Source organism: Podarcis muralis, chromosome 5 (assembly GCF_964188315.1).
Source record: "Podarcis muralis chromosome 5, rPodMur119.hap1.1, whole genome shotgun sequence".
Classification (NCBI taxonomy): Eukaryota; Metazoa; Chordata; class Lepidosauria; order Squamata; family Lacertidae; genus Podarcis; species Podarcis muralis.
In genome coordinates, this window is record NC_135659.1 from 30,908,260 (window position 1) to 30,921,885 (window position 13,626).

Here is a 13,626-nt window from a genome sequence, read left to right on the forward strand (position 1 = left end):
TTGAGCTTTGACTCACCCGATTTGATTTCTGCTGCTCCTGCTTGTGGTGGTCTGGATGCTGTTTAGTCTCTGATAGGAGGAAGATTTCTGAAGACTGGTCTTGTATGAGAACAGGAGACTCTGCCATCCTTGTTCCCAGGTATGTTGTCCTGTTAATAACTAATTGAACTCTAGTACTTAAAACAGGACTAGCCCAGTAACCCTACCAACAAGCCACTTCAAAAGTGACCCTTGCCAGTCTGGAAACTAGGGAACAGCCAGCTGAATCCAAATTGATTCACCCTCCTTGTTTCCTTTGCTGTGGCCTAAATTTCCAGGCTTACTAATGCACTATTACAGAATATAGAAAGGGCAGTCTGGCCACACGAGGCTACTATTCCTATCTTGACATCTGTAGATGCAATGGTATCGATCTTGTAATGCATGTAAAACATAACCAAGGAATGACTTAATTCAAGCCTTTTTTCAATTAGTATTACCAAGGTAGGGCACAATGTAATCAGCTGAGAAACATGGTAAAATATGTTAAATAGGGGTGTGCCTTGGCACTGCATATAGTAAGCCCACAGTTTGTGGGCATTTGACTTACGTGCATTCAGATTTATGGGCAAAAATTTAAAGGGGCATAAAGTGGGTGGGGTTCTGGGAAACATTATTTTGGCACTCCCACCTGCCCTTGAACCCAATGGGTTTTGACTATACACTATTTTGGCTTTAGGTGTGGTGGATTCCCCAGAACATAAGCCCTGTGTAAGTGGCAGGATTAAGTTGTATGAATTACAGGGTGACGTGGGGGAAATTCTCACAGCTGTGGCTCAGCTCCAGCCAAGAGTCAGGGATTATGGAAATTGTAGTACAATACCTGGAGGCCCACGGGTTCCCCAGCCCTGCTTGTAAATAGGTAAGCAGTGAAGTCTACTTAAAAGTTTCAAGTTAACCTGGTTATGAGTAAATGTTTGTGTGAAGTACAGAACCGACCACTCAAGGCGATGAGGAACAGAACTTTTAGCAGTTCTGCCCTTTCCAGACCTAAACATAGACTGAAGCAAATTAAAAATAGGGCCTTTTTGTCCCTTGAAACCATCAGTCTGATTTTGCAGGCTGCTAGGTCAGGGCTATTTTTGTTCCCTCGCTGCTCCAGCAGCATTCTTAAGCCATAATAGTATGAGGGGAGGAGCCAATGATAAGTACAAGTTTATGTAGATCTTGGGTCAGCTCAACATCAAGCCGTGCCTCTGTACATTGAAAAAAACAAAACAAACATCTCAAATCTTAATCTTGGTGTGCAGCCTTAACAGGATTCTTAGAACCAGGTTCTGATGTTGAGTGCGGTAAGGCTGGAGTCTTGACTGTCATCTTAGGGACATCACATAGCTTTCCCTGCCTCTGCTGTGAAATGGGCAGGGAAATTCAATCCACAACAACCATCTGCTCTGTGAGAAATGTTAATATAATCTGCTCCATCACAACATCTGTCAGAAAGATATTCCTAAGTCCTCTTGCCTAGCATGGGTTTTTCATAGGTGAAATCTTCCAGGAAGCCCTTCTACAATACAGTGGTACCTCGAGTTACATACGCTTCAGGTTACAGACTTTGCTAACCCAGAAATATTACCTCGGGTTAAGAACTTTGCTTCAGGATGAGAACAGAAATCGTGCTCTGGCAGTGCGGCAGCAGTGGGAGGTCCCATTAGCTAAAGTGGTGCTTCAGGTTAAGAACAGTTTCAGGTTAAGAACAGACCTCCGGAACAAATTAGGTACTTAACCCGGGGTACCACTGTATCAGTTACATCCTGCTTGAGTACTAGAATAGTATTTGCCTTGTAGCAGGCATAGGCAAACTCGGCCCTCCAGCTGTTTTGGAACTACAACTCCCATCATCCCTGACCACTGGTCCTGTTAGCTAGGGATGATGGGAGTTGTAGTCCCAAAACATCTGGAGGGCCGAGTTTGCCTATGCCTGCTTGTAGGCTCTAAGGTGCTGTACTTTGAACTGACTGTCGATTCTTACAGATACAGAAAAAGTTGTTACTCCTCTTCCTATCACCATGAATAGCAGTCTCTCTGTCTTGGACATGACTGATCAGTTGAGGTCCATAAAAACTTCTGTAGAGCCCCTTGCTTTTTACGTTGAGGGATAAGGGAGATTTTGGGATTGGGGCACATTGGTGCATAATAGCTGCAACGTATTTAAAGGGGTTGCCTTGCAGCAGTCCATGAATACATGCCATGGTTTTTTAAAGAACCATGCAGACAAACTGGGCAGTGTGGGTCTGTCGTACCACACTATCAAGAGTGGGCTTCTGTTAGAACTTTTGGACGCTTAGATTACTTCAGCTTCTGCATTAACCTTCGTAGGCAAGTAAAACTGGATTGAACAACTGAATTTGAGCTCCAATGCTTGAATGAAATCCTTTTAAGGAACTATAATTCAGATAGCCTATTGCCTTCCCCCCCATTTCTCACTTAAAAGTGTGTGTGTGTGTGTGTGTGTGTGTGTGTAAGAAACCAGGTCAACATTTAAAGCAAAAAAAACACCCTCTAACTACCAGTACAGTGGTAACCTCGGGTTACATACACCTCAGGTTACAGGCCAGAAATAGTACCTCGGGTTAAGAACTTTGCTTCAGGATGAGAACAGAAATCGTGTAGCAGCGGCAGCGGGAGGCCCCATCAGCTGGTGCTTCAGGTTAAGAACGGACCTCCAGAACGAATTAAGATCTTAACCCGAGGTACCACTGTACAACCTTTACATGATTATATATGCAGTTGTGTGGGTTGCTTTGACGCTATGGTACCACAAGGTTACTGACAAGAGGAACAGAAAATGAGACTTTTTACGCACCCCTGAAAGAAAAGGGTAATTCAAACCAAGTTCTAAAAACAATTTTTATCTAAAGACCAAAAAGCAAGATTATAGGATTCAAATCAGTAAATCATGTTTTCATATACAAATTTCACTATTTAAACTTTAATTTGATAGTTAACTGCAAGACAGTTTGTAGTATGACATTGTTAAAGGCACATTTCATTTTAATGCATAGTGTACCATTCTAAAATAACCTAATTTCTTTACAAAGTGCTTCAGCAGCCACATACAAGTATAGCAAAATATATTTACAATCTAGAGTTTAAAATCTTAATTTGCCTAAATATTTTAAAAAACTAGATAAAATTAGTGCTTTCTTTCAGCTTAACTGTGTGAACATACCCTGCCTCTAAAATTTTTTAAAGTGATTTACTTAGATTACAAAACATTTCTGTACAAGATGTACTTACAAAAAAAGAGAAAAGGGTTATTTCTGTAGGACTTTAAATTTGAATCACCCTTTTGGGCTCAGCTGTCTGTAGCTCTAATTTTGGAGTATAAATGAATAGCCGACTGTACCTCAGGTGTGTAGTGTTTTGTATTTAATTGTGATACAGCTATTTGAAATGGAAGGGAAATAGCATTTTTTCCCAAGATGCTAATTTGCTATTTGTTTTTTTTTTTTTTTAAAAGAATTACAGGTTAGACATTTCATGATTTGATTTTTTGTTTAGTCTTTTACCATTGTTCTTTGTGGACACACTTACATGTACATTATTCTAATGAACCCGTTACATACGCTTCAAAGTTTAGGCAATGAAGGCAACACCTGGGGGCAGCACTGTCTTCACATGGGTTATGTGGTTGCCATTTATCTTTCATGAAACCAGATTCCAGAGCAATAAGTCTGTGTGGATTTAAACATCACACAACACATTTTTGATCTTGGGCATGCTGAGTATGAGCCTGATGACAAACCAATTTTAATAAGCTAGGGAAAGCAGAGCGTTGTTTTCCACAGACAGACTCAACCTTTTAGAAAACTACGTAAGTCTGAAAGGAGCACACACAGTATCTGGTCAAAGACATTTTAACTTTTCAAGGTACAGCATAGTGTTAAGAGGCTTAAAATATACAAGTTTTATCAAAAATATTTATACATTCTCTCAAAACATATTGCTTTAACCCTTATTCTCAATAATTGCCAATGAAGAGTCTGGAATTCAGTGGCCTTGAAATGTATACAAGCATGTTCCCCCCCCCCCCATTAAATCTGAATTTAGCAATACATTCACCTAGCCACTGGATAATGCTAAAGGAAGTGGTAAAGTTAATTTATATGCTTGAAACAAAAATATACTATAACTTCCAAATATACATGAACACGGCATGTATACACTGAAGATCCTCATTCTTTAAAGATGATATGGCAACACCAAATCAGCAAATGTAAGATGAACGAGATAGCTGGACACACAGATTAGCTAAAATAACGTATCAATGGAGTTAGTGTGGAAAAGACGTGACTTCCAAGAGTACAAAACAGTGATTGCATCTGGGGGAATGCACACATTAGAAATGTTCCTGATTTAAGACTGGAGAGACATTCTTACTCATTACATTCTTCATATCTGCTGGTTATAGAAGTTGAAAGGCAAAAATTGTTTGGCAAATGCTTTGGTAAACTTCTTAGGACCGATCTTCTCTTTTTAAGAATGGAAGCACTTATACTGTTCTCCTATAGGTAAGGCTTTTAAACATTTCCCCCAATAAATACCATAGAAAGTTTACAAAACAAGGCATCAGTTCTTAATCCTCATTCCCCCCCCTAAAAAAATCAAGACAACAGTGTGATTAACAGTCATCAGGTCTATGTTTTTTTGGAGATTACTGTATCTTTTTTTTAAGGACAGACATTTTGCCTTCCTTCTTCCCTCTAATCGCTGAGTAGATGGTTATCAGTCTAGCTCAGTATCTGGTTGCTAATCCTGCTTAAGGCAGGTCTTTTTTGCAATGTTTTCTGCTGCAGAACAGTAAAGATACAGTACAAGTGTGCCCATGTGAGAGTGGAACACAGCCTATACCTGCCAGGTCAAGCTTAAAGAGCTGCACAGAATCGCTTTCCAGTGCTCAATATTTTTTTTTTCTTTAAAAAAAAAAGATATACAAAAACGAGGTCACACCTCACGTGTAATAAAAACGGTCCTTTTTCCAAAATCTTCATGTGATTCAAAAAAGTCAGAAGCTACAGGCAGCACAGAGAACAATCCAACAGCTGGTATTCTCAAAAGGAGGGAAGGAGTGGGGCGAACGCTGTTCTGATGAGCCAGTCTGCTAGGATTTCACAGTGTCTCAAAAGAATTAACACCAATCAGCAATGTAGTCAAAGTCTCTGAACATTTCCTGCTGGTCTTCTGAAAGTATCCTAGGCTCCCGGGGTGGAGTGAGAATAGGTGCTTCTGAGGTAAATTCGTCATCAAAATTGCTGACGTCTTCTCTTCCTCGTATGATGGGGACAAAAGGAGGCTTCATTTTCTTGGCAAGCAACGCGTTCCAATCGATCAACTGCAAAACGAAAACACCGAGTTAAGTCCCTGCTTCTGGCTGCTCCCAGATTGCACCCAGGCGTTTCACTTTGCACTCACCCGGAAAAAGTGATGCCTCTTGACATCTTCAGCATCTTTCTCACCAGCGCCGAGACGCCGCTCTGGGTTTCTCCTCAGAAGCTGAAACGATATCAAGAACTTTTTGTCAGTAGCCTGCTGGAGCAAAGCGTTCCTGTTAACAATTTCCTGAGCCATGTGAGTTCTTTGAAAAAAGCATGATATAAATATGAAGGATAGTGATTTTTTTTAAAAAAGCACATCAGGTTCCCCAGTTAGTACAGCAAGTAGCACTGGGAACTTTAGAAAAGAAAGCGAAATGATTGCCTTTGCTTTTATTACTTCATAAATTTAAAATTCTCGTTGGTTTGCTGAGGCCCAAACAGTGGTTCTGACCAAGTTGTATTTCAAGCAAAACTACTGACATCGGTGTCATGACAGAATGACATAATTGGTTTCCGCCTGTTATTAACAGCATAAAAGAGTCCCAAGGCAGTTTACAGAAAAACAAATTAAATAACAAAAATAATCTGAATAAAACAAAAAAAAGCACAATGGCAAACCCAAGAAAAACCCCAACTTGCTGTCTTTAAAAAGACAAGGCATGAAACCACGCACTATTTTCAGTTTCCCTTACAAGAGATGGCTAGTAATCCAACCACTCACAGCAGCAGACTAATGACATCATATCCCATGCAATCAATCCCCTTTCCCACAGAGAGAAGACCCAATACACAGAAAGAGTCTCCAATTGTTGTTTTGTCAAAGGAGAGAAAAGAGCTCAAGTTCTAGGGCTTCCAAGATCTAGAATGTAGGGTCTCTACTGAGTCCCAACTACCACTCTCTGCTGCTACAAAATGGAAAGAATCCTCGCTGCTGCTTTGCTTATCTCCAGGGATATCATAAGCCGGTGTGTTAACTTTTTATACAGCTGTGGTTGCTTTCTCAGGTGCTCCAGTAAAAAAACACCAAAGTTCTCCTGACTCACAAGTAGTACTGATCCTACCAGTGAGTAAATCGGGGGTGGCTCACTGGTGACCCTTCAAGATAGATGTTGCTGGACTACAAAACCCATCATCCCTGACCACTAGCCCTGCTGGCGGACAGGTGGATGGAAGCTGCAAGCAGAGAAACTTGGAAGGACCACAGTTAGTCGCCCATGGAAGTAAAGGTCATACCCACAGTATTTCTACCCAACAGGCATGGGCCATACTTCTGGGGAGGCTAGGAGATTACTAGTATCAGCAAGCCACACTTGCCTTGGACGTAAAGTGAACTTGAGAAACGTATGTAGCAAATAAAAACGTGGACCTTAAAACACTTTGCTTTCCCTTACACACGTGGCTAAACAAATTAAGAAGGAATGAAACAAGCACGCAAAAAGTACCACCTTACCCTTCTCATTATTGAGATGGCTTCTGTAGAGAGGAACCGAGGATATCTTACTTCATCATTTACAATACTGTCAAAAACCTCTTCTTCATCATCTCCTGGGAAGGGAGACTGGAGGGTGGGGGAGAAATAGCGATAAGAATAATTTCCAGAAACTGAATTTTCATCGATATATTCTCTTCATAAATATGCTCAAATCTAACCAAATGAGAAGTGAAAAGAGTGAGGGATTCAACAGAAACCTACACCCAACAGCTCTTTTCAAATTTATTTGCTCTTCGCAGATGAATAAAGGAAACAGTTTTACATTTTGTGAAGCTTACCTCACCAACCAGCATTTCATAGATGAGCACACCAAGACCCCACCAGTCTACAGCTCTTGTATAGGAAGTTTCTGTCAACACTTCTGGAGCAAGAAATTCTGGAGTGCCACAGAATGTACTTGTCCTGTCACCAAAACCCATTCCTGAAACAATTACACATGTTTAGTTTTTTGTTCTATGAGCCTTTCACCTTTCCAGTTTTAAACTCGTGGGATTCTTACACAACAAGAACTGTGTATGACATGAACAACATTGCATATTTTTGCCTGTTCTGCCAACTCCATCCAAATTCTGAAAGCTAAATAAGGATACTTTTTATTGCAAAATAGAGTTGATGGTTTTGAACTCCAAATGTTCAGCCAATTATTTACAACTGGTAACATTGTAGTGGTTTAAAAAACAACAAGAACAATGGTCTTGCAGAATGACAGAGAAGATACAGATTCATTAAGACTGGAATCCTAGGCTCACTTACTTGAGATTAAGTCCTATAGAACAGAAGGCCTACTTCCAAGTAGGCTTCTATAAGTTTGCACTCTAAAGCATTTACAGAAAATGTTTATTTTCTTATCCAATGCTATAAAATGCTAGGCATCTCGTTTTGCCTCTAAAATAAGCAAACTATGAAATATGACTTTTCTTTTAAAGATTTCCTTCTTAAGCACAGTGAAGCCAAAGTACGTATTCAACAACCCTTAAAAAATAAAGGCAACAGCTTAATGTCATTTACATACGCTAGACAGAATTTTTGCCAGTGGCAACAACTCATTTAAGAAGGGTGTGATGTAAATTCTGTGCCAAATTTTACAAAAGGGCAAGAGCAAGCAGGTATTCAAGAACTTCTTGATTGTGTACTGTCAAAATACTTCCTTATTAACAAAGGGCATGCATAATTTTCCCCCTTGCATTTTTCATTGGTGAAACTATGTTGTCTGTAGGTAGGACAAATTTGAATTTCCAAGTGGTAAGAAACAAACCTTGGCTCTATAATTAGTTGTAAAACTCTCTCTCTCTCTCTCTCTCTCTCTCTCTCTCTGAGCAGCAGCACACATTACATTTTGTACACTAGTACTAGCACTTGAAACATACGCACTATCAAGTGTGAGGAACCTGCATTTGCCTTTAAATAAATAAGGATTCTTGATGCAGTTTTCCTACGACAAAAGTCCCATTTAATTGCTCCATCTTGCCACCTGTGCAGTGTTAGAAACTCAGATATGAAAGCTAGGAGCTAAATGGCACCTTATGGGCACAACAACAGAATGCCTAGGCCAGCTTTTTTATATAAAAATATACAAAGCTGAAAATGAATGAACTGCAGCTAAAATCTTATGTTCATTTTTCACACGGTCTAATCCTTCCCTTGCCCACCTCCCTAATATTCTTAGAGGGTCTCTTCTCCAGTCTTCAGAGAGTAGCTGGAAGTGGGGAGGCAGAAAAAGGCCCTCCTTTCCTTCCACTGCAGCTTTAATCTGAAATCTTACTGCGCCCAGAGCTCAGAAACTGCTGATTGGCTCAATGAGACCCTACCTGTATAAAAACTAGTCTTTGACCTGGGTCTAATGGCATTTGAGGGTCATGTATGGCAACAATAATGTGTTCCTAGACGCAACTTGCTCGTGGGGTCAATGACTCGAATGGTTATTTTGTTCTGTGTTCAAATTCCCTGAAGTGTCTTCACACGGTTAGCCTTTCTTAACTGCGTTTTAGTGGTAAAGGGTTCTTATTCTCTGCTTATAAACTCCCTAATAAAGTATAGATAGCACTTATTCCTTGTGTGGCTTCCTGATGTAAGCATGGCTTTGAATCTGGTACCTGGCTGCTTGGTTATATGCTACTGAGTAATTTGTGGGCTTGCAGCTCTAAAGGTCTGTTTGGTCCTTTGCAAATCTTGGAGACTGCAAATCTCAAGGACTTCCAGAAACAAACTCAGTTTCCCCTGGCTCAGGATTGGATGACTACAGGGGTGGGGCAACCCGTGGGTTATCTCACTTAAAAGGCAGCTTAAGCAAAATTCTTTATATACCGGCAGGAATGGGATGATAAAATAACCCTGAACTCTTTACATGGTTTGCAGCCATGGGAAAACCAGCATAAGGAAAATCATTTACATGTTGGCAGCGTGGACAAACAGATTCTTCATGCTGTCAACTTGGGATATAACTGGAACTATTCTTTTACAGTTCCTTTCTATAGTGGAATACCACTTATAATTGAGAACCAAATGTTGCTTATGCAGATGAAACCACCTGAGAAGCCATTATTTTCCTCCTACCAATCTATAAAAGCAGGACACTATGGCAACTCCTCCTCGCTGCTCTGGCAATTGTTTCTTCCTGACTCGAATGAATTGATAAAATGAAAGGTCCAGGCAGATCTTAAGCTGGTTTGGGTGGTGAATTCGAAACTGTGGAGATGTAGGGTTGTAGTCAATATTTTCACTTGCGAATTTGTTATGGCTGGAGTTTGGATCCTAGAATAATAGGCAGGGTGGGTTTTAGAACGTAGCGTGTGATTGGCTGCTGGAGCCATGCAATCCGGCTCCAGAAGGGAAGTTTGAACTAGCCTATCAGGTGTGACCACAGGATATCTAGCCTGGGTCTGGGAGGGGCCTGCAGGCTGGGCACACACGATGACTGACTGTTTTATCTGTGAACAATGAAATAAACTACATGAAACCAACAGCTTTTCTCTGAGTATATTTCAGAATGGAACTTCCATTAACTCAGTCCTTCATGTGCACTCATGGAAGGAGTCCTTTCATAAGCACAGCTCTGCTCCTCAATAGAAGTAGCAGTTCATGGAGGGACAACATTAGATACAGCCCAAAGGAAGTTGAGCAAATAACTCTTCTTTGGTGATGGGACATACTATATTATCTTTGTTACTCAGAGCAAGCAGGGATCCAGACTAACAACAAAGTGGAAGGGGGTGGGCACACAGCCTAAATTATATTTCCTTCCTGCTTTTTATCACACAGAAATAATTCCAATTCATTTTTTGAACGAAGCCCAACCAAATACCAAAAAATAAACAGATATAAATAAGAAAGTGCAGAAAACAGAATCCAACAAAGCAGAGCTATATACTGTTTTCCCCACTTTCTCTGATGGCGTTCCTAGGACAAACCAGCAGTTTCTAACTTTAGCAAACAAGTGCAAGCATTTCGAAATGCTAACAGCTCTTCTTAAGATCATGTGTCTTGTCATTAAAAATGCAAAGATTGCATTGCAGCCAGCAGGTCAGCCTCTGTGAAGCAAATTCTCCATGTATTTTGCAGCCTGACCCTAAGTTGGGCCCCATGGAGTTCAGTAGAGCTTACTCCCATGTAAGTGTGCTGTAGTCTTAGTTTACAGAACAGTTGGAAATAATGTAATTGGTATACAGCAGATTTCCCTCCTTGCCCACCCTATGCTTTGTGACAAAAATGTTGTATTTTTCTCAATAAGACTTTCTGGATCGTTCTGAGGGTCCTATGATGATTTGCTGGGGCCTTTGGGTGAAGGGCAGGTGATATTCAAAAAATAAACCCACCAAAAATAAAGAAAAAGGAATATACAATAAAAACATAAAGCAAACCACTGAGTATAGCTGTTCTAAATGCTTTGGACGGAACGTTTTATTGATCTAGCTGGAAAGTTGTTTATGAGAGTAACTTCAGCCAATGAAAACTGATGCCACAAAAAAGTGTTAGTTTTTAAAACTGTGTTTTGAAAGACATGTCATCTTTCATTTCTTTTGCCATAAATTCTTTTGAAATTACAATAGGCTTTTTAACCATGCAATCCTATACATGCCTACTGACATATAAGTTCCACTGTGTTTAATGGGACTTACTCTGAGGTTAGTGTGCGTAGGACTGCACCCTTACTGGCGAAAACCCACATTTTGGAGTTTTTACCAGAAGGTTCCAAATGTTGCTCAGCACAGAACTCTTTTTTCGGGGACTGCCCAGAGGCCATGGCAAAGAGCTACTCTAAATCTGTGATTTGTTTAATTGATTAAAAGAGGAAAAAATTCACATGTTCATTAACAATGCCTCCCCCAACACCATATGGAAGAGAGCAGAGATGTCTCTAATCCACAATCTGTGCAGCACTCAGAATGAGACAGGGTGGGGGAAGGGAGGGGAGAGGTGGAAAGGGGAAGTAGAGGGGCTACCACTTTTAATCTGAGGCAGTAATTGATAAAAGTGGGTTGCAAATTCCCGACTGCTATTATAAGCCACTGAGAAATACTGTTGAAAAAGCTTACCCTCTTTGCAGAGGCCAAAGTCCGCTATTTTCACAAAACCTTCTGTATCCAGCAACAAGTTGTCTAGCTTTAAATCTCTGCAGAAAAGAAATAAAAAACAACTCATTCTGACCATGAATGGAGACAAACTATACGGAGAAAGTATTAGCTGCAAATACTCAAAATTGTTATCCTTTTTGAATTTAAGGTGTTTGGAAGTGGCATGCAGGTTTGTGCAAACACCCAATGCAAGTGTCCTCCTCTTTGCCACGTGAAAAAGGAGGTAACATTGTTAATGTATCCGAGCAAGCATGGTATATAAGGCAAACGTGTAAGAATGTGAAATGAAACAAAAAATCTAAATCTTATGCAAACTTACCGATAAACTATCTTGTGCTCATGTAAATATTGCAGTCCGAGAACCACACATGCAGCATAAAACCTGTTTGCAAAGAAATATAAAAGAGGCGAGAACTGACATGTTGCATTTTTTTATACTCCTACAAAGGATAACTTTTGAAAAACAGGCGACCAGAAAACCTTCAGAGCAACGTTCAGTACCACCAGAGGAGTCTTTTCAGGCTACTTTACTTTGAATATGGGATTCTAAGTTTTTAATTAAAAAGAGCACCACACCTCAGTAGCAGAGGACATGTTTGCATGCAGCAGGTCACAGGCACAGTCTGTGGTTCTCCAGTTCACAAGGAACAGGTAGACAGCAGGCAGTGGGAAAGGCCTGGGACCCAGTGGACCATACTGGGTTAAACAGGACAGTCTGACCCACTATAAAGCTTTCTGCCTGTACTCCTCAAAAAGCATGATACCGGCATCTGTGTCATGAACCTCTACCTGGCAGGTATCAGCAAGCGAAAGCAGCATCTGCTGATACAACTAGAACAGCTCCCTTGATGAAGCAGGTGTGCGTGTTAGGATAAAGGTAAAGGGGCCCCTGACCATTAGGTCCAGTCGTGGATGACTCTAGGGTTGCAGTGCTCATCTTGCTTTATTGGCCGAGGGAGCTGGTGTACAACTTCCGGGTCATGTGGCCAGCATGACTAAGTCACTTCTGGTGAACCAGAGCAGCACACAGGTTTGCTACGGGCGCTCACCCCGTCACAGGGATTCGAACTGCCGACCTTCTGATCAGCAAGCCCTAGGCTCTGTGGTTTAACTCACAGCGCCACCCATGACTCCGCGTGTTAGGATACTGCCTGTCAATTGAAAGTCCTGTTGTAGCCAATTATGCCCCCTGCAGTCAGACAGGAATTGCCTAAATCCATCAGGATGCCGTACAAGCCCAACCTAAGCTCTGCCGGCTTCCATTAGCTCTACACAGATTTCACTAGCATAAGTCAACTGGGTACAGGAGCTACATGCCATGTATCTAAGGGACGTATGATACAACATTTATAAGCTGGTGTGGCTATATGCAGGCACATCTTCTCAGCAGCAAAATTTCCTCTCCCTTGCAGTTAGGGTGCATGAGATTAACCACAGTTAAGACTAACTAGGGTTTCCTTTAAACCAAGTTCTGAAACATGAGGTGGCTCCCAACCATTTAGCAGAGGAACAGTGTTACTATGTCTTATTGGTCCTGCAGAGTATTCTCTCACATGGCAAGCACCAAACCCAACTTACTTACGCCACAGCCTGAAAATATCCCTTTTGTTACTTACACTGCTCTTGGTTCGGAAAAGACATCCGTGTGTATATGCATCATGAGGTCTCCTCCAGCTGCGTACTCCATTATGAAGCACACGTGATCGTTGGTTTGGAAACAAGCAAAGAGGTTCACCAGAAAGGGATGCCTTACGCTGTTCACAGTTTCAAAAATTCGCTTTTCACACATGAGGCTGAAAGCAGAAATGTTTTATGAGGTTGGAAGAGTTGGAAGGGGTCCCATGGGTCATCTAGTCTAACCCCCCTGCCATGAAGGAATACGCACCCAAACGGGGATCAAACCCAAGTCCTTGTCATTATCAGCACCATGCTCTAACCCGCAAGGCGAAAGCCTAACTGCAATGAGGCCACTGTAACCGCAGGCTTCCAGCAGAAATACTGAACTTACTGCAATTAATACAGTGGACCCTCGGGTTACGTACCACTCTGGATACGTAATCTTCAGGTTGCAAAAGCGACAAACCCGGAAGTGTATTCTTCTGGGTTTCGCCACTCGCGCATGCACAGAAGTGCTCTATAGCACCGCATGTGTGCGCAGAAGTGGCGCCTCTGGTTACAGATTTTTCGGGATGCGCACTGACCCCCG

General features: G+C 41.3%; 1 protein-coding gene across 4 annotated transcripts in view; it reads right to left on the bottom strand.

The window, feature by feature from the left end:
- Nucleotides 1–2,875: 2,875 nt before the first annotated feature.
- PKN2 (protein kinase N2) overlaps nucleotides 2,876–13,626 on the bottom strand; it is a 46,381-nt gene continuing 35,630 nt past the window's right edge. For all 4 annotated transcript variants that reach the window (XM_028732865.2, XM_077928493.1, XM_077928492.1 and 1 more), the window contains 7 exons: nucleotides 13,037–13,213; nucleotides 11,740–11,802; nucleotides 11,382–11,458; nucleotides 7,128–7,270; nucleotides 6,808–6,915; nucleotides 5,455–5,535; nucleotides 2,876–5,374 (listed from right to left, as the gene is read on the bottom strand). In XM_028732865.2, the coding sequence (XP_028588698.2) occupies nucleotides 5,171–5,374; nucleotides 5,455–5,535; nucleotides 6,808–6,915; nucleotides 7,128–7,270; nucleotides 11,382–11,458; nucleotides 11,740–11,802; nucleotides 13,037–13,213 (853 nt within the window). In that variant the 3' untranslated portion in view covers nucleotides 2,876–5,170. The remainder of the gene's footprint in view (nucleotides 5,375–5,454; nucleotides 5,536–6,807; nucleotides 6,916–7,127; nucleotides 7,271–11,381; nucleotides 11,459–11,739; nucleotides 11,803–13,036; nucleotides 13,214–13,626) is intronic.